The sequence below is a fragment of the Xenopus laevis genome, chromosome 1S (genome assembly GCF_017654675.1).
Source record: "Xenopus laevis strain J_2021 chromosome 1S, Xenopus_laevis_v10.1, whole genome shotgun sequence".
In the NCBI taxonomy this organism is placed as follows: domain Eukaryota; kingdom Metazoa; phylum Chordata; class Amphibia; order Anura; family Pipidae; genus Xenopus; species Xenopus laevis.
In genome coordinates this window covers 185,822,479-185,848,265 of record NC_054372.1, presented here as the reverse complement: position 1 = coordinate 185,848,265, position 25,787 = coordinate 185,822,479, and the positions used below count along the sequence as shown (strand labels likewise).

General features: G+C 40.6%; 1 protein-coding gene across 4 annotated transcripts in view; it reads left to right on the top strand.

The window, feature by feature from the left end:
* The window catches only part of egflam.S (EGF-like, fibronectin type III and laminin G domains S homeolog), a 90,812-nt gene that overhangs the window by 40,342 nt on the left and 24,683 nt on the right, over nucleotides 1–25,787 (top strand). For 3 of the 4 annotated variants that reach the window (XM_041580590.1, XM_041580588.1, XM_018244515.2), the window contains 5 exons: nucleotides 429–455; nucleotides 712–829; nucleotides 2,292–2,427; nucleotides 16,674–16,840; nucleotides 25,647–25,750. In XM_041580590.1, coding sequence (XP_041436524.1) covers nucleotides 429–455; nucleotides 712–829; nucleotides 2,292–2,427; nucleotides 16,674–16,840; nucleotides 25,647–25,750 — 552 coding nt within the window. The remainder of the gene's footprint in view (nucleotides 1–428; nucleotides 456–711; nucleotides 830–2,291; nucleotides 2,428–16,673; nucleotides 16,841–25,646; nucleotides 25,751–25,787) is intronic. The other variant, XM_018244516.2, reaches the window with a different exon arrangement.

The window sequence follows — 25,787 nt, the reverse complement described above, 5'->3', positions numbered from 1 at the left end:
ACTATGGGCATTTTACCCAAATCACATTGCTCAGTGGGAAGCTTCTATATAATTGTATTGATAATTGGCCAACGGAGACTTTATAAGGGATCTTACACACGGCTGTTTTTGCCTGCTCTCCCCTGCGTTGCTCTTTCTTCCGTTCTGCCTCAGGGGAGCACAGTAGAAGACACACTCAATTATTGTGAAAGGGGTACTGTACACAGACCTGCGTTTGTCGCATACATGTATCTGTGTGAGTACAGCCCCCTTCACAATAATTGAGTGTGTCTTCTACTGTGCTCCCCTGAGGCAGAACGGAAGAAAGCACAACGCAGGGGAGAGCATGTAAAACCCCCCCGTGTGTAAGGACCCTAAGGCAAGCTCAATACTTATTCTCTGATGGAATTCATGTGGTTTTATTTCCTTCCTTCTTTTCCCTATTACAGGGGCAACTGGATGCGCTGGTGACTTTTGTAAGTACCTTAACATTTCGAATACAGCCTATTTGCCCAAAGTTAAAAACTTTTAAAAATGATTTTATAAATGTTATGATTAATAAATTTTGATTGGTCTTTTTTTTATTCAAATTTCAAAGTTATGGGGGTCCAAAAAAAGTTCGACCCTTGATAAATCTGTCCATTACTATGGTATGGATTTTAAGTGAGTTTCAATTGGTTTCCAGCCTCTCATTTAAATCCTTTAAGAGGTTTTCTGTCTGTCTCCCATCAGGAAGTGATCCTAGGGGATTTAATGCCTGGCACCTTACATCGGGTGAGCGTAGGAGCTTACAGCTGGGCAGGAAAAGGCAGACCAAGTATGCCAAGGGATGTCTCCACATTATCTCAAGGTAAAAAGCTCAGTCATGTAAACTTCCTGTCTGTAGATCATACACAAATCCCAATGGTTATTACACACGTCTCATAGCACAGGGGTCCCAGTATCTGTTGTGTCTTGTGTGTCTCCCATGTGTCTGTGTGGGTTTCTTTAAAGGAGAAAGAAAGTCGTCTTGCATTTGGTGGTGCCAAATGTTAGGTACCCCCAAGTGATTGTATCTACTTACCTGAAACCCCAGGCTGGTGCTCCTATCAGCAGAAAACTGCACCGGCCTGGGGTTATACCAGTGAGCACCACGGAGCGCATGCGCAGTAGAGTGAAAATCCGAACTTTAGCAAAAAAAGTCGGCTATTTCGCTCTACTGCGAATGCGTCTGCCCCGGGAAATTTGAAGAAAGAAGAAGCAGGAAGAGGAGCGCCCCATGGTGCTCACTGGTATAACCCTGGGCCGGTGCAGTTTTCTGCTGATAGGAGCACCAGCCTGGGGTTTCAGGTAAGTAAATACAATCACTTGGGGGTGACTAACATTTGGCACCCCCAAGCGCAAGAGGACTTTCCTTCACCTTTAAAGTACTTTGGTTTTGTGCCCTTTATTTATTTTCTACGTCTGCCTGGGCACGTGGTGCACCCCCTGACACTGCGCACTGCAACTTGCACCAAGCACCATCGCAGATCATCACTAAGGGGTCTTGCACTTCTGCAATAGTAACTGCCCCCCAATGAAAAACAGAAACTTCACCACTAAACTTACAGAGGAACTGGTGCACTGCAGGTTACTATCTTTGTATAAAGGTACCGGGAAAATATCATTATGAATTTTTAGTGAAGGTTTTTGTCCAAGATCATTTGTTAGCGGCACATTCTATATATTGTGAATTGGTGTAATGTACCCAGTGTAATCACAGCAATCACAGCTCCCAGTCTCCATTGCTGGTTTCCCATTACCTACTGTTATGTTTTGGGTAGCCGAGGATGAGTAGAGTATAACAGTGCTGAGGATGAGTAGAGTATAACAGTGCTTTATTAGCAGAGTCATGCAGGCATTACACAACAGTAAGCTTTCACTCTCACTTTTAAGCTACCAGGATGCACAGTATAAGTATGAGCACAGTGACATCTACAGGCCATTTGTATAAACACCACACCCACAAATCACACTTAGCGAAGAGCTGTGATTGATTTTCTTCTTTATGGGTTGTTGTAGCAGTATCTCACAAATAAGCTTCTCCCAGTGTGATGAATATCATAAATCAATGGTGTAATAATTTACAGCTTATACCTGGCCCTGGCGCATTAACCGCGATTTACTGTGGGCTCTCGTAATGATCGGCTTTTCTCTTCTAATTTATACGTTGCTTTAATTTACTGTGTCTCTTGGATTTCCGAAAGGCTTTGCTCTTGTGTCTGGAATGTGAATCAAGCTATTGATTGGTCCAATTTTGATCTTTTTTTTTTTTATTATTTGTTGTTCCTAAGAGAGCTGCATGGCCCCCGGTTCCCCGTCCCAGCCGCAGGTGGTGGTTGTTTCTGATACGGAGGTCGCTGTTTCGTGGCAGCAAAACACCAGTGAAGGAAGCCCCTCAGTCCAGTATTACTCAATGGAATATATCAGGTTGGTATAAGATTGGCACTTGTTATAATGAATTATTCTTCATTGTTCCTCCTTTTAATAATAAATAAAGGGAAACTAAAGACCTGCTTAAACACGGCCTTATTTTAATGATTTAAAGCCTGTGTAGCTTCCTATAGCCAGTCACCCTTACTCTCAAGGGCATATTTATATTATAAGGGTTGAATTTCGAATTTGAAAAACTTCGAAATTCAAAAAGACCAACCGAAATTAAGTCAAAGTTTTTTTTTTTGGCCGCATAGGTCCTTTTTCGATCCAATAGCTCCTTATTTGCCTGAATTCAAATCATATGAATCGAAGGAATAGTGCATTCGATCGAATTCGATTCAAAGTTTTTCCCCAAAAAAACCCTTTGATTTTTCAAAGTCCACCAATTGATTCCAAGTAGGTTCTAGGAGGTTCCCCATAGGCTAAAACAGCAATTTGGCAGGTTTTAGATGGCGAATGGACGAAGTTGAATTTTTAAAGAGACAGTACATGATAAATTTCGATATTCGAATTTTCGAACTTGGACTGTTACCTAGAAATTTGAATTTTTTGAAATCGAAAAATTCACCTCGACCTTTGATAAATCTGCCCCTCCGAGTGCGCCGGGCCCTCCCCTTCTGATCGGCTCAGTGCACTCCCATACCCATCTTCCACCCAACTTCCTGCCCCATCCAAATTTACAGCTATAGGACCCATTATCCAGAAAACCCATTATCCATAAAGCTCTGAGGTTCTTCATTTTAATCAAATAATATAAAATGGTAAAACATATTCCCTTTTTATCTGTAATAATTGAACAGTACCTTGTACTTAATCCAAACGAAGATATAATTAATCCTTATTGAAAGCAAAACCAGCCTATTGGGTTTATTTACTGTTTAAATTATTTTCAGCATATTTAAGGTATGGGGATCCAAATTAAAGTAAAATCCCTTATTTGGAAAACCCCAGGTCGCGAGCATAAAGGGTAATAATCCCTATACCTGTACTATTTTCCCATAATTCCAGCATCATTCTGACCACCAGAAAAAATAAATTCAACCGAACTCTGAAACCCGAATCCCCTCAATTTACCAATAAAAAAATTTGCGACAAAATCGAGCATCAATTCGAATTGTCGCTACAAAAACTTAACTTTTCGAATTTGTGACCCGAAAACTATCGAATACCAGCGTAAAGAACCCAAAACTACTGAGAATCCTGAAGGTAAAAAACATGTTTCTTCCAGTACCATTGTTTTTCAGACATTTGTAATACGGTGCAAAATCACTGTACCATGTAAACAAACTAATTGCTTAACTTTCCATTCATTAGAAGTGGCATCAAATTGCAATAAATATCTGTGAAACAGACTCTTTGCTTTTTCTGTGGTGCTTGACTAATCATGTCCGTTAGGGAGTTGTTCTTAAGAAATCTCTTTTTAATATTTTCATTCTAGATTCAGATCATTTTACACTGGTCTTCATTACTTGAAATCAATGTTCTAAGGATAGGGGGATGGACCGAGAAACATAATAATCATCCACTGTGTATGTATTGTCCCAGGAAACGGAATAATAAAATGAAAGATATAAACTGAGCAGTTGTTCTTCACCATAAATGATGGATTTATTGAACATCCTAATAGCACTAAATAAGGATGAGGAAATTGCATTTGGCACTGATTGGTTGATTCAAGGTACTCACACAGAAATACCTAGTTGGATGATAGGAGACAGAATCTTGCAAACGTATAGTCTCACCATCATGTGTAACACCTCAGTCTACTGGGTACCCTTAAGGGCAGAGATGCTCGGATTCGGGGAGATTTAGTCGCCCGGCGATAAATCTCCTCTTCTTCGGGGTCAACTAATCTCCCAAAACTAGAGAGAAAGAATTACCCTCACACACCCTGGCCGTCCGATCAATGAGAATCCCCGGTGCCCCGTGAAAGAGGAATCGGCGACCTTGTGATCCAAATAGAAGAGAAGTGATTCACCAGCACAACTCGGGTAATGCTGGCATGGAAAACCCTTGCTAGTTTATTGTGGCATGCAATGTTTCGGGGCCTAACCCCTTTGTCAAGCATGCCAGCATTACCCAAGTTGTGCCGGTGAATTACTTCTCTTCAATCTCCCCAAACTGCCTCCCCCAGGCTAGAATCTTAATCGCCGGCTGGATGGCACTTGGAGCCCTTTGTTTTCTAAAGTTGCCCGAAGTTTCCTCGTGAGGCAACTTCAGGAAAATGAAGCACACCGATTGCCATCCCGCTAGCAATTTACACTATAGCCGGCGGGAGGCAGTTCGGGGAGATTAGTCGCCCTGAAGAAGAGGAGATTTGTTGCTGGGCGACTAATCTCCCCAAATCTTAGCGTGTGTCTCTTGCCGTTATAGATCGGCCAGGGATAAATAGCCTGGATGTCTTTCCACTTTGTTCTCTTTATTTGGGAGGTTGGACTGGGCAAGTGGGACACCATGAAAAACCCGGTGGGCCTTGTTGACCCAGACCTGCTCCCAAGCATCCCCACTGAAATATTTGGGTGCTCACCGCTCTCCCCCTGACCTCCCCCCGAACACGCCCGCAAAGGACAGAAGTAAAAAGGTACATGTGGCAGGGCAGCAGAGGGAGGGTTGTGGCCTCTGGATGTGCTCAAGACCGGGACGGGTCCCCCAAGTGGGTGTGGGGCCACCAGGGTGGCAGACCCCCTAGTCTGACCCTGCCTAGATCATTTGGAATACCACTTTCCCAAATGACATAGGTCACCTACATAAGAGAGAGGGAATTATGTTCCTGGCATAATGAAGAGAGAAGGCAGAGGAGTAGTGGAACATGGGGATTTTATTTGGGAAGGCAGTAGACAAGTTGACTTCTCCAGTAGAATTTTATTCTGATAAATTGCAGTTCTTCTCAATATGGGCAGGTTAATCTCCAGTTAACCTTCCATATTCTCTGCTTATAGGAGCAGGACAAATATGTTCACCCTTGGCAGATACCATGAACTATAGTAGACTCCCAAATGCAATATTGACTAGTTTAACCTCATACTTTCATAGGCTGTTACAACTGAAGTACAAAATGAATTTGTCTAAAGGCCCCCATACATGGGCTGATAAAAGCTGCGACAGACTAAATCGTCAGCTTATTGGCCCATGTGTGGGGCAATCCAACTGGCGTCCCCGATTGATATCTGGCCGAAAGTCGGGCAGATGTCGATCAGGTAGGGTTAAAAATCACGCCGGATTGCGGCCACATCTATTCGTTGATGTGGTCCCGCAATCTGACCGCCTGTTTGGCCTCCTTTCTAATCCGGATCAGCCCAATATCGCCCACTTCAATGTGGGCATATCAAGGAGAGATACTCTCTTTTGTCTACATCGCCATATCCCTGTGTATGATCGCTTTAAGAGACCCGTACACCTCACCAGCTACTCACTTTGAACTTACAAAGACTCAGAACCCTGAACAAAGGAATAACATAGTTTTTATAGACTAGTGACCAAGGCTAATTTGAGAACAGAATCCATCCAAGTAAGAGAATCTGCATATACAGAATTTTACTTGATTCCATAAATCCCATTTTCTAGATGGCCCTGTGTATATAGGTGAAAAGAAAAGTAGGTAGCACCTTCCGTTGATTGAGATTAGTAACATACAGTGGTGTGCAGGGTCATAAGATATATATAACTAAACAAAAAGAAAAAAGAACGACCCATAGTGTTGCACCAACCCACTTTTTTGATCTGAGGTCCCAAAAGATATAAATAAAACTTAACTTTTATTAATTAACCACATAAAATTGATATGAAACAAAAGAGTGTATAATAAATATTAAAAACGAGGTTAGATACATGAGCTGAATCGACACTGAGTCAGCAGCTCAGGAACGGTAACTGTAGACTGAGAAAGTCTAGTGAATTAGTGTTATCAATCACACTTATTATCTTCCTATATTCTCACATACAGCAGGGTACTGGTTAACCATTGTATAAGCGGCCCTGGCGGACCGAATGAAAGTATGGGTCACTATATGTCCTATATGGATAATTAGGCCAGAATGTGGCAACACACGCTTATATCCTAAGCTATTTGTGCGTTAATATATGGCCACATATATTTAGCCATATGACGGCGCAAGTGGGGTTAATGCGGACAATTATTGGAGACCTCAAAATTAAGTGCCTTCTTGGGTCCCGCTCCCCTCTCCTTAAAGTTAGAGCAAGAGCGCCGTATATATAAGCAGCCGACTGATGCGACACTGTTGTCAGTGCCGAAAGGAGAATCAATCAGACGGTGCTGTTCACGCTGCCCCTGTTCCTCCCACACCTCCCCTTCTTAGCGTTGAACAGAGGAACTTGAAACAGTGTATCCGACTAGCGACAGTGTATCCTGCTAGCGGAATACATTGGGCTAGATTCTAAAGGACGCGGTTTCCCAAACCTCCCTTCCACCCTTCCGCCCTTTCACCAGTACCCATTCATTCCCGTTTGACCTAACGATTTTAAAATAAATTAAGAAGCGCCTGACGCGCGTTTCGCTCGCCAACCTGCGAGCTTTATCAAAGGCAATTTTTGGCGCTCAGAAAGGTGCAGGTTTAAATAGAGAGGTAGACGCCTCTCAGGATTTGAACTGTCCAATCATGGAATTAAGGGCGGAGCAATGTTTCATGCAGTGTAACAGCCCTATGTTCATTCAGAACAGTATACTGAGTAAGCAAAATTATTTTGCAACAAAGTAAGACACAAAATTCTAATGACAACAAAGTATCAAACTGAGGAATTTCACTATTAGATCTGCCATATTTGAAATAATGGCTATTGTTGTATTGTGTAAAGTAACCTATTAAATAGCATAAACCCATAAATTTATTAAATAATATGAAATTAAGGATATAATAGTCACAAATTAAGTTAAATAAAAATATTCATGATGATACTCTCGTTGAGACCATGTGGGCTTAAAGTATTCATTAGGAAAATTAATTCGCTTTCTTTGGACAGGAGTGACGTTTCCAAGTCACCACCCCTAATCCCCAAATTAATATTAAATAGACCAGCGGCATGCAGTCCTTTGCTTGAGCTATTGTGATTTTCCATAAAATGCCTACTTACTGGAGGGAGTTTTTTGTTCACCTTTATCCAGTCTAGAGCATTATCTATACTTGATACATGCTCAAGAATTCTCTTCTTGAAGGCACGATTGGTCTTTCCAATGTACATTTTGTTGCATGGGCAAGTTAACATGTATATTACGTTGGTCGTGTTACAGGAAAAATAATGTGTGACCTTATGTGATTTGCCAAATCTGTCCACGACTGACGATTTGTTGCGTATATACTTGCACGCTTTGCAATTCCCACATGGAAATGAGCCTGATCTTATGGGTTTAGTCTTCTGTCTTGAAAAATGACTTTTCACTAAGCGATCTCGTAAGTTGGGAGCTCTGCGGCTACATAGTTGTGGGCGAGAGCTTATCAATGTGGCTAAAATAGGGTCAGTGAGTAATATATGCCAATGTTTACTCAAAACAGAATTGATGTGTGGCCACTGTCTGCAATATGTACTGATAAATCTTGTCGGTTGTTCCGACCCATTGCCAGTGTCCTTTATTTTGTTCAATAGATTGTTTCTTGGTGTCTTAATCGCCCTATGATAGGCTTTCTGAATAATCGTATGGGAGTAACCCCTTGCCTTGAGTCTCTCTGTAAGTTCATTTGCTCGAAGTTTAAAGGTGGCCAAATCTGAACAATTCCGGCGTAATCTGAGAAATTCACCAACCGGAATTCCCCTTTTCGTTGAAATAGGGTGATGACTCTGAAAATGAAGTATGGAGTTGGTAGCGGTAGATTTTCTGTATAAATCTGTGGATATTGTACCATCACTATTCAGAATTAATGTGACATCTAGAAAGTCCAGCTTATGATCACTGATTATGTGTGTTAATCTAATGTTTAGATCATTATTATTCAATTCCAGCAGGAATTCATCTAGACATTCTCGGCTACCGGTCCATAGAAAAACCAGGTCATCAATATAGCGAAACCAGGTAGCTATATGTTTGGTAAATTTGGACAACAAATCACCAAACACCCAGGAGGCTTCCCACCAACCCATGAATAGGTTAGCATAGGTGGGCGCGAATGCAGCTCCCATAGCCACCCCTCTCATCTGCAAATAGAACTTATCATTAAATACAAAAAAATTATGATTTAGACAGAACTGGGTTAATTCGGTTACAAAATCAATATACTGGCCATCCCAGTTACTTTCCGTCTCCATGAAGAATCGAACAGCCTGTAAGCCATGTTTGTGAGAAATTGACGAATATAAGGATTCTACATCGCAGCCAACCAGAAAGGTTCCTTCCTCAGTTTTAATATCTTGCAATTTTGAAAGCAGATCCCCTGTATCCCGAATATATGACGGGAGATTAGTTACAAAATTCCTTAATTTAGTATCTATGTATTGGCTAGCTCTTTCACATAAGTTGCCATTACCTGATACAATCGGACGTCCAGGTGGTTTTGTTATGTTTTTATGTACCTTTGGTAACATATAAAAAGTCGGGGTGGTAGAGGAAGTGTTTAGTAAAGCTTTATGTTCACTTTTAGTGATAAGTCCTGTTTGAAAGCCATCCTCAATCAGAGTGTTGTATATATTTATTATACACTCTTTTGTTTCATATCAATTTTATGTGGTTAATTAATAAAAGTTAAGTTTTATTTATATCTTTTGGGACCTCAGATCAAAAAAGTGGGTTGGTGCAACACTATGGGTCGTTCTTTTTTCTTTTTGTTTAGCCCTGTGTATATAGTCTACATAATTTCTTCATGATGTTTTTTTTTTAATAGCAAGCTTGAAATTGCAAAAAAAACGTCACCTCTTGTATTGGCACTTGTTTGGCACTTCATAAATAACTGATAATAAGTACTTCTCCAAGTGTAAGAGTCGTCTGTTGTTGGAAGCTCGTGTAGTTTGGTAATGAAAAAAGCCAGCCTCGAGGGAAAGTGCACAAAGAGAATGAAATTCTATACATTTCAGTAAAAATGTTTACAGAAGGGACGTGAGGAGAAAGCTATGAATGACTGTTGGCGGCTAGGGTGGGCAGAGGAAATAATCATAGCCAGGAGTTTTAAAGATGCTGTTGTCTAACAATGATACATATTTGTATTGTTCATTTTTTTGAAACTCCTGAATCAGTTTATATGAACAGATAACAAGGTGGGGGGGAAATGTATGACTATGACCATGTATGAGAAAGCTTGGCCAAGTATTTGTAAATGTTACCAAGGCTATTTTTAGTTTTGGGGGAGCTTTGGCCAAGTTGGGTTTTTGGATTGACATTATTTATTAAAAGTAAAATGATCAAGCCGACGGCCCTTAGCTGCTAAAGCATCACTGTCACCATCTTACCTTACTATCACCATTTTTGTTGTCATCTTACCCTACTGTCACCTTCTTATATTGCTTCTCCTCCTGCTCTCCCCAACAACCATTGCTGCTCTGTACACTGCCCAGGACTCTCCACATGTAGAGTCCTGGGCAGTTTCACCTACAAAGGAAGGTCCGGAAGAGAATCATGGCAATGTGCATAGAGCTACTATAGTTTACATATGTTCTTCCCAACCTTTTCTGTAATCTCCTTGGGTTTGTTATGACCTAATTCTCATGGGTGGAAAAGATTTACTTATAGAAGGTTAAGCTGTTATCTTGATTTGTAGCAGTATCGGAATGGTGTATCTGGGGCCCAGTAACTGAGGCATGAAGGACTCTGCCCCCCCCACTGGACCTGCTCTTGCTGGCACTGCTATTGCTAATGTCTGTGAACGTCCAGTCACCGGCAAACTGTCACCCTGTGCCACAAATCTTAGGAAGGCAAGGGCCCTGAAGCTACTGTGTCCATTAGGATTTCCAATACTGGAACTAGTAGTACCCATTTCCAAAGAAAAATGGAGATAACCTAACGTTCCCAAGAATCTCCTCTTGGTGCTCCGTGACGGGGGATAGGCAACCGTCAGTACAGCGTATGAAGAATATCACCGGCACACAAGAAATGACACTGCTTGATAAAGGGGAGTGTCCCTGAAACGTTGCACCATGCATTAAATAAAATTGCAAGGGTTTGCCCAGCTAAACGTATGTCTTGTGTACCGGTGATATTTTTCATACTAGTAGTACCCAGCCGTGGGTGCAGGCCCCTGGGCCACCCCTTCCCCCTCCATATTCTGTATTCACTTTGACACAATCATCCTACAGGCCCTGAGGGGTGGAGGACCAAGGGGCAAGCACCCACCGCACCCCTGGTAGTTCTGACCCTGGGGAATTTTCCTACCAGCCCAGTCCAAACCTAAAGTAAAAAAGACTGCAGTGTACATAGAATTCCTATTGCAAACAGAAGCTATACCCTCCTATTTTACTGCACAACATGACAGATACCTTTTCTTATTAAAGGTTTATCAGTTCCCTTTGAGTTTAGGAAAAGGGGTTTTTAAACAAATCAATGTCTTGATACTTTATAGCTTATTTTGTTGTCGGTAGAACTGTTGAATTCTGCAATTATGTTATTGCCCATTGTAGCGTTCCTCATTTGTGGTATAATTGAGTGCATGGGTACAGTTTGTTTAAACAGATGCTTTCAAGTACTTATTTAGCTGGCACTTCACCAGCTGTTCCTGCACACAGACACACGGGCAGTAATACAAGAAATGCAGAACATTTGCTTAAAGGAACGCACTTGTGAATGCAATGAGGGAAGGCTGTAAAGGTGGCCATACACGGAGAGATCCACTCATTTGGCGATGTCGCCAAACGAGCAGATCTCTCCCCAATATGCCCACCTTGAGGTGGGCAATATCGGGCTGATCCGATCGTGGGCCCTAGGGCCCAACGATCGGATCCTAATGAATAGTAATGGGCGGTCAGATCGCGGGACCGCATCAAAGAATAAATGCGCCCGCGATCCGACGGGATTTTTCGTCCCATCCGATCGAGATCTGGCTGACTTTCGGCCAGATCTCGATCGGGGAAGCCCGTCGGGGGCCCATACACGGGCCAATAAACTGCCGACACGGTCTGTTAGCAGCTTTTATCGGCCCGTGTATGGCCACCTTAACATGCTGACAGGAACCCAGCAAGGCAATGTGTTTATTGCTATTAAATGAGGTTGGATGAACCAGATGGAAGGTCTCACTAGAATTGTGAGTTCAACAAAGTTCATTGCAGGCAGCATTCATACAAGGAGGAAAATCACACTCAGATGCAAAGCCCAAGTTTAAACAGAAAAGAGAATCTGGAGTTGGAGGTTTTAAAGGTAAAGTCAATAGGTTGGACTTACAGGTGCAGTTGATTCCAGGAGGAATTCAGAAAGTTGTAGATGCTGCCTGCCCCTGAGCCCATCTGCATATCAGACAATTCAAAAGCTTTAAAACCTAAATTCGGCCATATATGAACAGGCTTTGACTGTCACCTCCATTGACCAAGTCATTTGGATTATAAGGGTGGAAAACCAATGTTACAGTCACAAGCAGGACCTCGGCAGAGTCATTGCCATTTTGTCAGGATGGAAGGATTATTTTGGGACAACACTGACGAGTTACCGCTCAAATCAACTAAAGACTAGACAGGAATTTTCCCTTTTCAATGAACATTTCTAGACATTGCTCAGTTTTTTGTTCTGCAATAACTGCTTAATGGGTGTCATTTCCTGCATTTATGAGTGAAAGGCCACCTGGAAATCATCTTCCATAAAACTCTCTTGCACGTGGCTAAATAAGGACACTGTTCTGCAGTGAAATAAAATAAAAAAAACACAAGTCATGGCTCTGTTCTGTATCTTTCGGGTGACTTCTGTGTATGATTCTCTATATACCGATACTTTTGATAGGAAAAAGTACAAATCAGTCTCCCTCCTGGGACTCATCCTGCAATTAATGACAGGTAATAGATGCTTAAAGGAAAACTATACCCCCAAACAATGTAGTTCTCTATAAAAAGATATTGCATAAAACAGCTCATATGTAACACACTGCTTCATGTAAATAAACCATTTTCATAATAATATACTTTTTTAGTAGTATGTGCCATTGGGTAATCATAAATAGAAAAATGCCATTTTAAAAAATATGGGCCACCCCCTGGGATCGTACGATTCACTGTGCACACAAACATACCAAACAAAACATTCTTCCTGTTACAGTTAGAGCTGCAGTATTTCTGGTCAGGTGATCTCTGAGGCAGCACACAGACCATCACGTAATGGTGGTTCAAGGCAAGAGATGTAAAAGGGCAATATTTACTTAAATATATATTCCAGTTCGGTAAGATTCTTTAATATGCCACTTAATATGATATAAACTATCTGTTGCTTAAGTGTTCATTTTGGGGGTATAGTTTTCCTTTAAGAGTCAGGGCACACGCTCTGATTCGGGGAGATAAGTCGCCCGGCGACAAATCTCTCCTTTAAGGCAACTAATCTCCCCGAACTGCCTCCTGCCGGCTAGAATGTAAATCGCACTCAAATTGCTTTCTTTTCCAAAGTTGCCTGAAGTTGCCTCACGAGGAAACTTCGAGCGACTTACGAAAACGAATCGCAAAGTGCCATCTTGCCGGCGATTTACATTCTAGCCGGTGGGAAGGCAGTTCGGGGAGATTAGTCGCCTGAAGAAGAGGAACTTTGTCGCCGGGCGACTAATCTCCCTGAATCTGAGCTTGTGCCCTGACTCTAATGCAAGTGTTTCACAATTCACAAACAAGGGGGTATCAAACAAAAAAGGACATCACATTGTACAGGAAAACAACTGCTCTCTTCTTGGTGGTGGGTATTATAATGAAGGCAATCAGCTGTTGCAGAGTCTCTCGTGTGCCTCTCGTAGTTCCAATCACTTGGTCAACTTGCAAATAACAGCCCTTCATATAATTGCACAAATTACTGGTTCTGATTCAGATTTTTATAAAGTCCAGTATTAAAGAAAATCATTTTTTTTTCAGGCCATTTTTATTGAAGCATTTTCATATCAGAACCTATAAGAACATTAGTAGAACTATTAGTAGACCCTTATACAATGGTCCATGCCCATGATGATTTTAGCTAATTGATTGGTTGAAGCTTTTACACTGCAATATGGAATATTAAAAAAAAGGCAATGCAGTGTCTAAGTGCAAAAATTGAACGCAAACTCCATTTTTGTTACCCATAATGCAGTGATCCCCTCCCCAGAATTCCAGTGTAAAAGCATTCACTTGATTTCGCCACTCCTTGAGGGTAAGGATAGAAGTTAGTGTCTGTTTTTGAAAGTTGTGTGCAAATTTTGGCACACATAAATATCCCCCTGCCTTTGCGTTTGAATGGTGTCACTTCCAGAGCACGGCATTATTAAATGGATTACTTAGTGCAAACTATTGATGCAATCGGCTAAGGAAACACTGGAATTTTCACCAGGTTCAGCCTGTAATTCTAGGGTTCTGTTGCTTTAAAGGGGAGGAAAACTCTAAAATATAATAAGGCTAGAAATGATTTATTTTGTATACTAAACATGAATTTGTTGCACCACAAGCCTAATCAAACAAATAATTTATGCTTTCAAAGTTGGCCACAGGGGGTCACCATCTTGTAACTTTGTTAAACATCTTTGCAAGACTAAGACTGTGCACATGCTCAGTGTGGTCTGGGCTGCTTAGGGATCTACATAAATTATCAAAACAGCACAAGTCAAATCATTTCTGCCAGAAGCCAATACAGCAAGACTGATTAATAATCAGAATATACAGACTGCACTGGGTCCTGTGTTGTCATGTAATCTAATTTGTTTTTTATATATTATATTGTTTAATACAAACTTTCTCCAACTCTGCAGAACCAGTGGCTGCAGCAAAATAATCCTCCAAATAGAATCCCAGTTTATCTGTTTAAATCTGGCTCCATGATCTTTGTCCCTGCAGCTGGAGTTGGAAACAGTAAGGGCAGAAACACACGTGGAGATTTGGGGAGATATAGTCGCCCGACGACAAATCACCTCTTCTTTGGGCGGCTAATCTCCCGAAACTGCCTTCCTGCTGGCTAGAATCGACATTGCCGGCGGGAAGGCACTCTAAACGCTTCGTTTTTTCCGAAGTCACCTCACAAGGAAAGAAGAAGTTGCCCGGAGGCGATTTGTCGCTGGGTGACTAATCTCCCTGAATCTCCACGTGTGTCTCTGCCCTAAAGGGAATGTAAAGGCAAAAATAAAATCCAATGCAAATCTCTACACAGTCGCCAAATGCTCTACAGGGAAATAAACAAAGCTGCTTGAGTTCTGCATGGCTGGGAAGTAAGGCGGGGGCTCCCCCTGCTGTTCATAAGTATGATTGTTTCCCTGCAGAGCAGTTAGGGACCATCTGACAATTTCTATCCACAGCAGTAAATGAAGGGAGAATTTCACTGCATACAATCAGGTACACATTTTTTAATTAAAGTATATTGGAGATAGGTTTCTTTTTCATTAAAGAAAGTAAAAATGGGATTTTATTTTTTTGCCTTTCCAAGGAGCATGTATTGCTCAAATACTATTCCAAATAACATCCATGTGTGCCCAATTTTACATCCAGTTTAGTGCTTAGTACTCTCATTTGCATTCATTTATGTTCATTGAAACCTCTTATCCATAATGCCTGGGGGGTATGGAAACTTTTAGTGGTTGCAGAGTAAATTCCTGTTGCGTTCTCGTTTATATTTTCAACACCATGTTACAAAGTCAGTGGAATAAGCTCTTGTCTGTTAGAGAGGAAGAACTATTTGAGAGAAAAAACAACCCTTCCACCGCTCAAACAAATAGATTAAGTCCATCTATAAATAAAAAACAGAGCCACCCGTCACCTGTTACATCATTCATTGAGAGGGAAGAAAATCTCATGACAAACCACCTCACCCACCTTACAAACCATTTTCAATTTTCAGCTGTTTTTAGTGTAGAGGTTCCAACTCTGGGTTTTGGGGGTCAAGATAATTGTTATTGTCTATATATCAGTAGTACAATGATTGTCAACTCTCTTACATTTTATGGAACTCGATTACTGTAGTTCTGGCCCCCTCTTCTGGTTTCTCTCAGTAGGAGGCAAGTCTTGTGTCCTCCATAAACTGCACCCAAGCTTCAACCATCTGTAGACACCAAATATGCTCCAATAGACTTAAGCTTGAATGATTCATGCACAGGAATATCTATGGGCTACACACAAAATGCCTAATTTGGCCATCCAGCCAATCAGCACTGATCAGAACAGATCTGAAAGAAGCTGCTATACCACATATATAGTTACCAAGAAAAGATATAGCTGATCTACTTTCTGGATACAGTTATTCTCCTGCTCATGAAAGTGTGTGTCCGTATTGTATTTCTCCGGTGCCCTTTGGTGAACTCATGTTCAGCCCATATCAGTAAAACTCTATTTACTTCAGTATGTCCAGCCTTGGGCCTCTCAGGGCCTATGAGCTGTGTGTATTTGCGGCAGAAGTTGTAGGATAACATTTTGAGTATAACTGATATATATAGTAGGTTCTTGTCATGGGGTTGTGGATAATCTCTGGAAACACCTACTGCATTTCAGTTGTCGTACATGGGATGCGTTTACGACCCTCTCCAGAGTGAGTTGACAGTTTATTGGTTGTTTTTGAACCAGGGGATCAATTACTGAATTATGGATACAGTCCTGTTTTAGTGAGCCTGCATAGGCAGCTGTTATGATCTAATTGTTGGAACAGGGGACAAACGACCAAATTTGGCCTATCGCTAAATCAGAAAGAAGACTTGTTAGAATAGGCACCCATGAGGTCATGCGCAGTAATAGTTATCCACATATTAGGTGAGGTACATCCTTAAGCATTTTGTGCTTTATACACCTAATCCCAGGCTATCACCTAAAATCACTTCTATGGCAACATTACCAGGCAAGAAGGTCTAGCTTTACACTACAATGAAAAGCAGATACCACCATAATGAAAACTGATCCATACAGCTACCCTAATCTGATTATTTGGACATGGAATGGAAGCATCTAGCTGCTGAATAATGCATCTTGCAATAATGGCACAAATGTTGCTCCTTGTCTAGTAAACCCTTTCAGCCAAATTTGCTTTTAAACATGTCACTTGTAAAAGCTGCCCGGTTACAGGAATGGAGCACACTTCGCACCTTTTATCACATTATTATTATTATACATACATTATATTCAAGCAACCGCTGCTTTAGTGAGACATTCATGCTTAGTATATTTATTAATATTATTCATTTCAGGCCAGAACTTGACGAGATTTGGATTCCCATAAGAGACCAGATACAAATCAATTCCATGGTCCTAAAGGGTCTGACTCCAAACACCAAGTACCAATTTGCAGTCAAAGCCGTGAATTCATTTGGGGAGAGTCCACTCAGCCGTGCAAGTGAAATCATCCGGACATTCAGTAAGTAGAATACTACATAGCAGAAAATTTATCTCGCTTTATGGCTGGCTACCGTTCACTAAGACTGGCTTGTAGCTGCTCCCAGCCACCAAATATTAGAGAGATCTGCAGAACCATATTAAAGGAAAACTATACCCCCAAAATAAATACTTAAGCAACAGATAGTTTATATCAAATTGAATGACATATTAAAGAATCTTACCAAACTGGAATATATATTTACATAAATATTGCTCTTTTACATCTCTTGCCTTGAACCACCATTTCGTGACTCTATCTGTGCTGCCTCAGAGATCACCTGACCAGAAATACTACAACACTAACTGTAACAGGAAGAAGTGAGGAAGCAAAAGGCAGAACTCTGTCTGTTAATTGGCTCATGTGACCTTACATGTGGTTTGTATGTGTGCACAGTGAATCTTACGATCTCAGGGGGCGGCCCTTATTTTTTAAAATGGCAATTTTCTATTTATGATTACCCAATGGCACATACTACTAAATAAGTATATTATTATGATAATGGTTCATTTACATGAAGCAGGGTTTTACATATGAGCTGTTTTACTCAGTATCTTTTAATAGAGACCTACATTGTTTGGGGGGTATAGTTTTCCTTTAAATCTAAGCCACAGGTAATATTCTCCAGACTTTCAAACAAAATCCTTCCTGCACCCTCGCTCCTGAGAGCACAAATAAGATTTATATCTGGTTCACCAGCTACTGATACTGTCACCCCTTGCAATATTAATAAATGGAATTATATTACGGATCACAACAGACAGGACATTGGTTGCTCGAAATCGAACGTTCTCTCAGCATGAACCTTGAACATTTTAACCTGCCCTTGATTGAAGCCCGGCAATATTGCATTGACCTTATGAGATGATTGTATTGTTACATGACAGGCGCCATATCTCACATGACCCGGGAGACATTCTCTAATGGAATGAACCGGAGAAGCAAATGTTTATCTCCCAGGGATGGGTTCTTACACATTTGATGGTTTGAATGAAAAATAGTTCCATGTCTTTTAATTGTTGAATTATCAATAAGAAATTATTGTTTACTGGGAAAATATCAACACAAAGAAAACTATAAAGAAACTGTGGTTAGAACTGCAGTGAAGGGGCAACCAGGGAATGTTGTCTGTATGGTTTCCCTCTTGCTAATCTGGTTTTCTCCTACAATATAAATGCCAACAAAGGAAAACAATAATCGAATACCCTAAAGAGGTCACACGTAATGTGGGACTTGAACCATATAATTTCAGAGGGAAGTTTCCAGCCGCCAGGTCCAGAATTGCCTTGAGTACAGTACAACTCATGTTACTAAACAGTAATAAAGTTACAATGTTTGCTTCAGGTCTCGTAACCCATAGCAACCAGGCAAAGCCTTGAACTTACTGGGGCTCATTTGTCAACACTGGGCAAATTTGCCCATGGGCAGTTACCTAGAGCAACCAATCAGTGATTAGCTTTTTGAAGCCAGCTGCAAGTAGAACAATGAATGCAGCAATTTGATTGGTTGCCATGGGTTACTGCCCATGTGCAAATTTGGCCAGTGTTGATAAATGACCCCCACTGTCTGCTGTTTGAAAGCATATATCCAATAGGACTGCCTTGAACTTTTTGTCCACAATTGCCCTTGATTGATGATGTCTTTTTTCCAGACTGTTTTGGCAGTGCCACCATAGATATGAGAAATGGGTTTGGCTGACCCTCTTATACATAACAAAGCAATCACCTTTCTGTCACTGAGGTCTCTTCCAATAAATTGTGCGGCTATGCCCCCCATGTTGGTAATATTTGACCAAAAGCATGATTGCCTGACTAATGCAGGAGTCTGTTTTCCACACATACAAACTTTGCTTCCTCTGTTTACTTGAATGTTTGGAAGTCAGCGGCACAACTACTGAGGGAGTTTATATTATAGAGACCCTGCCAATGTCCCGTCAGTTAGTTTTGAGCTAATACTCCAAACATTCACTGGCAGACTTCTTTCTCCAGTGACTCAGCAGACAGTGGGGGCTGATAGTTGACCCTCTTGATTTTCATGCCGACAGGACTTTGTCTCACACAGAGCTCTCTCTCTCTCTCTCTCTCTCTCTCTCTCTCTCTCTCTCTCTCTCTCTCTCTCTCTCTCTCTTATAAACTCCTCAATCACTCCTTGGATTCCTTGACATACCTCAGCATTGGCTGCTGTTACCTTGTATGGTTTGGTTTAAAGCCCATTTAGTTCTTGTCAAGGATGAATCCTGAAGTTCATTCATCTACATTGAACTGGCCAAGATGGGTTTTTCTCTCCTGTTTTGTGATTGCAGAACTGTTTCTAAAGACCTTCTACTGTGGCTCTTATTAACAGATATTGTGGAATTTGAATCCCTTCCTTTAGGATTTTTACCAATATTTGTTTATTGTCTTGGTACATTATCCTTATTTTTGCGCACATGGGATGTTCTAGATCAGTGGCCCCAACCAGTGGCTTGTTAGCAACATGTTTCTCATCAACCCCTTGGATGTTGCTCACCAACCCCTTGGATGTTGCTCACCAGTCCCTTGGATGTTGTTCCAAATAGCCTCAGAGCAGGTGCTTATTTTTGAATTCCTGACTTGGAGGCAAGTTTTGGTAGAAACCAGGTGTACTGCCAAACAGAGTCTCCTGTAAGTTGCACATAAGGACTAGAAATAGTCAATCACAGCACATAGTTGGAACCCTACGGAACGTTTTGCATGCTTGTGTTGCTCTCCAATTAGTTTTTACATTTGAATGTGGTTTGGGTAAAAAATGTTGGGGACCCCTGTTCTAGATCATGCATAGTTAGTTACATAGTTAATTTGGGTTGAAAAAGACCAAAGTCTATCCAGTTCAACCCCTCCAAATGAAACCCAGCATCCATACACACACACCCTGACACCGACCCCTCCATACACTCACATAAACTATATATATCCATATCTATACAAATCTTAGATTTATATACACACATAGTTCTACTACTATGTAAGTAGCGCTGCTCCCAGATGTTTAGTCTCTGCTACAAAGCTGACCTTTATTATTTGCTTTAATATAATTTCATTATTGTATAAAGTATAAATTAAATGATGGAGAAGTTCCCGACTCACTGATGCCCATACATACATATCAAGCATGTATAGAAGATGATTAGATTAATTTTGTTCACAATGGTTTTCCCCAGACACTGAGATTTCATTCCAGGAGAATTGGTGCAAGACATTTCATCATTTGGGGAATCCAACTGATCTCCCCACAGGCTTTTATCTAAAGACTGCTAAATGATGGGAAGGGAAGAAAACAAACAGCCACCACGGTACATGATCTAGTTTCTTAACCCCTTCCCAGCACATTCATATAGATATACTGTATACAGAGAGAGAGAGATATTTGCAGTTGCTAGGTTGGCGTTAAGAAGGTAATTAAATAGAATTCTTGCAGAATCTGCCTATTTTGAGGTTTATCCGTACCACATAGTGCTAAAATAAATTACACAATGTTATTATTCTGTATAAAAATCAGTAACCCTTAAAACAACACTAGAATATTAAAATATTCTACAACCTCATAAATGTTGGGTGAGGGGCTTGTCCCCCACTATATGTTGCATTAGGTCTTCTTTTAAAGGAACAGTAACACCAAAAAATTAAAGTGTTTTAACACTTGAACTGCTCAACAGTTCAGGGACTTTGTCAAATTTTTTTTCTTTTTTTGGGTGACGGGTCTGGACTACAGGCACCCAGATAAGTGCACTGATCCACCTCCATACCATCACACATGATGTTGTACTATAGGATTGCCCATGGGAATTCATTTATATGGCAAGTAGTGCCATTAAAATAATGTAGCTGTTGTATGTAAAAGAAAGGATATTGGCAGTCTCTAAGAGGAGCTAACTATAAGGACATGGTCCCAATTTACATTGTCACATACAGTATATGAGTCAACAACTCTAGTGTGAAATTATCATGATATTGAAAATTAAAATCTATTTACAGTTAGGAGACAAAGCATTTTTTAACATTAGGGGGGTTGTTTATTAAAGTCCAAAAGCTAAAAACATGGAAAATTTTAGGGTTTTTTTTCCCTATAAAATCTGAATTTTTAGTGGGAAAAAATAACTTGAATTTTTTGAGATTTATTATACCCCGAGGCTACAAAAAGTCTGAAACCAAAAATTCCCCATCCTTATACCCGCTGAGGTTGTTTATAAGTCAATAGGAGATGTCCCTATTCTATTTTGGAAGTTTTTTTGGTCTGTGCTGGAATTAGGCTGAAAATCGGACTATTTTAAGGCTTTTCTGGCAAAAATCCTAAAAATTCAGGCCCAAAAAATCGATCAGTTTGGGGGAAAAAATTAAAAAAATTATACAATTTGCATTTCTGCTTGGTTTTATTGATTTTTTTTCTACACTCCAGTTAAATCAAGCTTTTTTATAATATTAAATAAGGTCAAATTGTGGATTCTAGTTTGGTGGGGCTTTTCTTAATTAAATAATCCGATAAATAGCCCCCTTAATCTAATTTAAATATGTCCAGCTGTTTCAATAACAGAGGATATTAGAATAAGAGCAGGAGGTAGGCGTCTTCTTTGGTGGGAGTCAACAACCTCTCGCCTTTTCCCAATCTGCTTTGTTTTGGGGAAGAAGTTAGAAATTATTTAAAAGATTAACTTATTCATAACCCCCCTCCAAGAGATTTCAACTTTTGCCCCTAAATCACATAAACATTAGGTTAAAGGTCAGTGCTCCCCCATCCCTTTTTCTAGTTGGATGTTGCCCTTCCTCTCCTCCTTAGTAAAACAGAGTTGCTAAAGATAGCTTATAATAACAAAGATGCTCATGATGTTCTTTTATTTTATCGGCTCTGTAATTTAAGAAATTCACAGCCAGAAAAATCTGTTTATACGCTCATTCCAGACCTCACAGCAACTCACCCTATTTATTTCCATTAAAATCAGTCAGAAACCAGCCATAAAACAAGAGGCAGGATAACAGTAGGGGCACACTGGGCAATTCGGGGAGATTTAGTTGCCTGGCGACTAATCGCCTCGTCTTTATGGCGACCAATCTCCCCGAAACACCGCTTGTGCTTTAGCGCAGGCAATTTTTAATTTTAGCCGACGCAAGACAAGGGAAGGCGTTCGGGGAGATTGGTCGCCACAAGCGAGGCGATTGGTCGCCAGGCCACTAAATCTCCTTGAATCACCCAGTGTGCCCCTTCCCTAAAGCTGGCCGTACATTATAAGAGCTGCTTGTTGGGTGAGGTCTGCAAAGATACAATGCCCAGGTGGTGATGCATGAGACCTGCTTGTCAATCATTGTTTAATGAAGGTGTCCCAGGCCACCAAAGACATGACTCTGTAGCTTCCTCTTACAACTTTCTTAACAGTTAAGTTCTCTTTTATTTATACATTATTTTTTGTTTTATTTCTGGGGGTACTGAAAGGAAGAGTAGGGGTAGATAAACAAACCAAAGAAAAGTTCAAGCAAACAATACAGCAGTACCTCCTTATAAATTACATTTGCTAGAGGGGGCATACCATACTAAACAGAAAGATTACACGTTCTACTCTAGCCCAAGAAACAGCTATTCAATAAGAAGTCAAGTTCTCATGTGTTTGTTTGAGTAGGGTAGCAATAGATGAGCAAGCTGGCAACAGGAGGACATGATGGGAACAATTTTACTTTCGATTTATAGTAGCAGTTGGAAACACTCACAAACGCAGCATAACTGCAATTAGGCTCTTTTTATTCCATTACCACACAACATGTTTCGGGCACCTGGCCCTTTCTCAAGTGTGAACATCAAATAGTGTAGAAAACATTTTTATAACACCACAGATGTAAACCCGCCCACCAATTACCAGGTGTATACCTTATTAACCCTTCAAGCGTTTTTTCTTGGCTCAAATGGTTGTTAGATAAAAGTGTGCCGTAAATTTGTGTCCATTGTGTAACTTGTCCCAGTCCATATTATCCATGTTTTTCTTTTTTGCTTTTTCAACCATAACCTGAACTCCCAGCACAATTTCTACAAACTGTAAAAAGTGTAAAAAATTTTTAAAAAACATTAAAATTCATGCATTACACACAATACAGATCAATTGGTACTGCTTCACTACTGAGCCTACCACAGATTCACTTAGAGAGTTACATGTATATTATTCCTTTTAATAACTTTTACTTATCTTACCATTAGCTGGTCTCTAGTACATTGCTATTTTATACTGGAACATCCTTTCAGTATCTGTGGAGGAAATTACATAATTCATTATACCAAGAATGGTGTGATACTCCAATGGTCATTCATTCCCATTGGAGCCATTGTATTCATCTTTTTAATCCAATAGGCTTCCTTTTGGGTCAAGATTTTTTTAATATCTCCACCCCTGCTGGGCATTTTTATTTTCTCCAGACTCATCCATTTTAGTTGACTAACATTGTGTCCCTTGTTGTGGAAATGTCTAGACACACATGTATCAGTTGCAGTTCCCGTTTTAAAGTTTCTAATGTTTCCCCTGTGTTCTTTTATTCTTTCCTTAACTGCTCGAGAGGTTTGGCCTATGTACGCTAGTCCGCAAGGACATTTAAGCATGTATACTACGTATTTCGAATCACAAGTGGTGTAGTCTTTCAATTTAATTTTTGTTATGCTGCGTTTGTGAGTGTTTCCAACTGCTACTATAAATCGAATGTATAAGGGATGCCAGAGGCGGAGCACCCAAGGAATCACCACAAGAATTGTTTGAATTAACGCTAATCAGTGTAAAAAGCCTTTTTGGAACAATTTTACTTTGTCTTGTCCTGCATGTAGCCTTTTAGACGTTAAATGAGTAGAACTTCCTGCACCCACAAACAGCCAAAAGGTCTCATTTGCAAGGTGCAAGGGATGGGTGCAAAATTGACACCTCAAAAAAAAAAAAAAGCCTCACAGAATGTTGCTTGTACCCAGTTGTGCCTGGTTTGATGAACATGGTACTCAGTTTAAGCTGTAAGGAACAAGTGAGTCCTGAAAAGTCCTGAAATTACACAGACATTATCACTACTGTTGGATAAAAAATTGTGGATAGCACTACTGGGGGAGCAGAGGGCCCCAACAGGGGGCAGACTGGGTGAGGGGACGTCTGCAGATTAAAATTCATAATTTCCACATATTGAAACAAGTTTGTTAATAATTTCCCTTGATGCTCAGGAGCCCATGGATTTTCACAAGTGGAACGTTTTAAAGCAGTCACAAATATTGCAAAAGACAGCTGATGTGAAAACTAGGTTATATCAAACATAAATATAATGGCACTGTGCGTGTTGCATGCATCAATCAGTCTTTTCAGGCAATCGTTATGCCCTTGCCAAATGCGTTCTCTATTATAGATGTGTAATTGGATTCAGTTTCAATGCTCATTGATATCGATTTCCAGAGTTCCCCACCCCGACGCATCTGGAGATTCTGCAACTGTAAATGATGTTCATAAAGGCTAAAACTGAACAATATATAGGGAAAAGTGTTCTCTCCTTCCCCATGTATTGTAAAATATAAAACTGTTTGCTAAGGGTCGGACTGGGGGGCTTGGGGCCCACCGGGGCTACTGCCCCAGGGCCCCCCTGCCGATCCGGCGTGCCGAGTCGCGTTAGTGCATGTGATTGCGGTGCCGGGTTTGTGCATATGCGACGCAAATTTTTATTTTACCACAACCCCGACAAAGAGGGGTAGCGTCACTAAGTAGCAGATCTGGCCCAGTGGGGCCCACAAGAGCCCAGGGGGCCCAACAGTGCCCTTGTGTCAGTTGGAAAGACCTACTGGTAAATAAAGTATTAGAGAGATTATTATATGATCCCCTTATATATTTATACATAGTTATCATATCACCCCTTAAGCACCTCTTCTCCAGCGTGAACAACCCCAACTTGACCTGGTCTTTCCTCATATCTGAGGTTTTCCATACCTTTTACCAGGTTAGGTTGCCCTTTTCTGTACTTTCTCTAATTCAGTAAGGTCCTGTTTGAGCACACGAGACCAATACTATACGACATATCATAGATGGGGCCCTTACCAGTGCTCTGATAAGTTTGGTCCTTAGGGCAAATGATTGGATCATGTATAATTTTATCGGATAGCCAAACCACACAGATTCACTCATTCTGCACGTGAGCTGTAGGGAAATGCTGGCTTCTATAATTTCCAAGACTGCTAATGACCTCCTACATGCTTAGATGGTAGACAATATTCATTTTGTCCCCCATAACTGTCACACAGCACCCAGCGTTGATGGTCTGACCATCTAAAATCACATAATCACCAATTAAAACTAGCTGAACCCACATAAATGAAGTGTGGTGGAACCAGTAAATACATGTAGAAACCTACTAACTCTTTAGCCAATCAGACTTATGTGAAGGCATCAAATGACTGTCACCTTCTAGTTGAGGTCTCCCTGACCCTGACAACCTTCTTCTTCAGAGCTTAATTTCTAACTGCCCATGGAAGAATGAGATAATTGGCCTGTGTGTCCTACAGATGAACTTGAAGGTTCAGTTATGGCTAAATAATGATGATCTTTCTAATTATAGGCTCTGCATATACAGTACATAAATCTATATATAATAAAAGGAACTAAGTTTTCCCAGTAGAAATAACCCATAGCAACCAATAAGATGTTTGCTTTTAAACAGGTGACCAGTAAGTTCTAACAGTTGATTGGCTGCTATGAGTTACTACCCCTTTTATTTCTATTAGTTATACAATAAGCAAAGAAAGAAGACAGGTCTTACATTTATGTTGTCTCCCATTCTAGATACAGAAGAACTGGGCTCTGGTGAAGGTTATGTGACAGAACCTAAAAGTGATGATGACGTTTATACGACTGATGATTCTGATGATGATATATATATAGATGAAGTAAGTGAAAATACCCAATAACTAAAGCTAAGTAAGG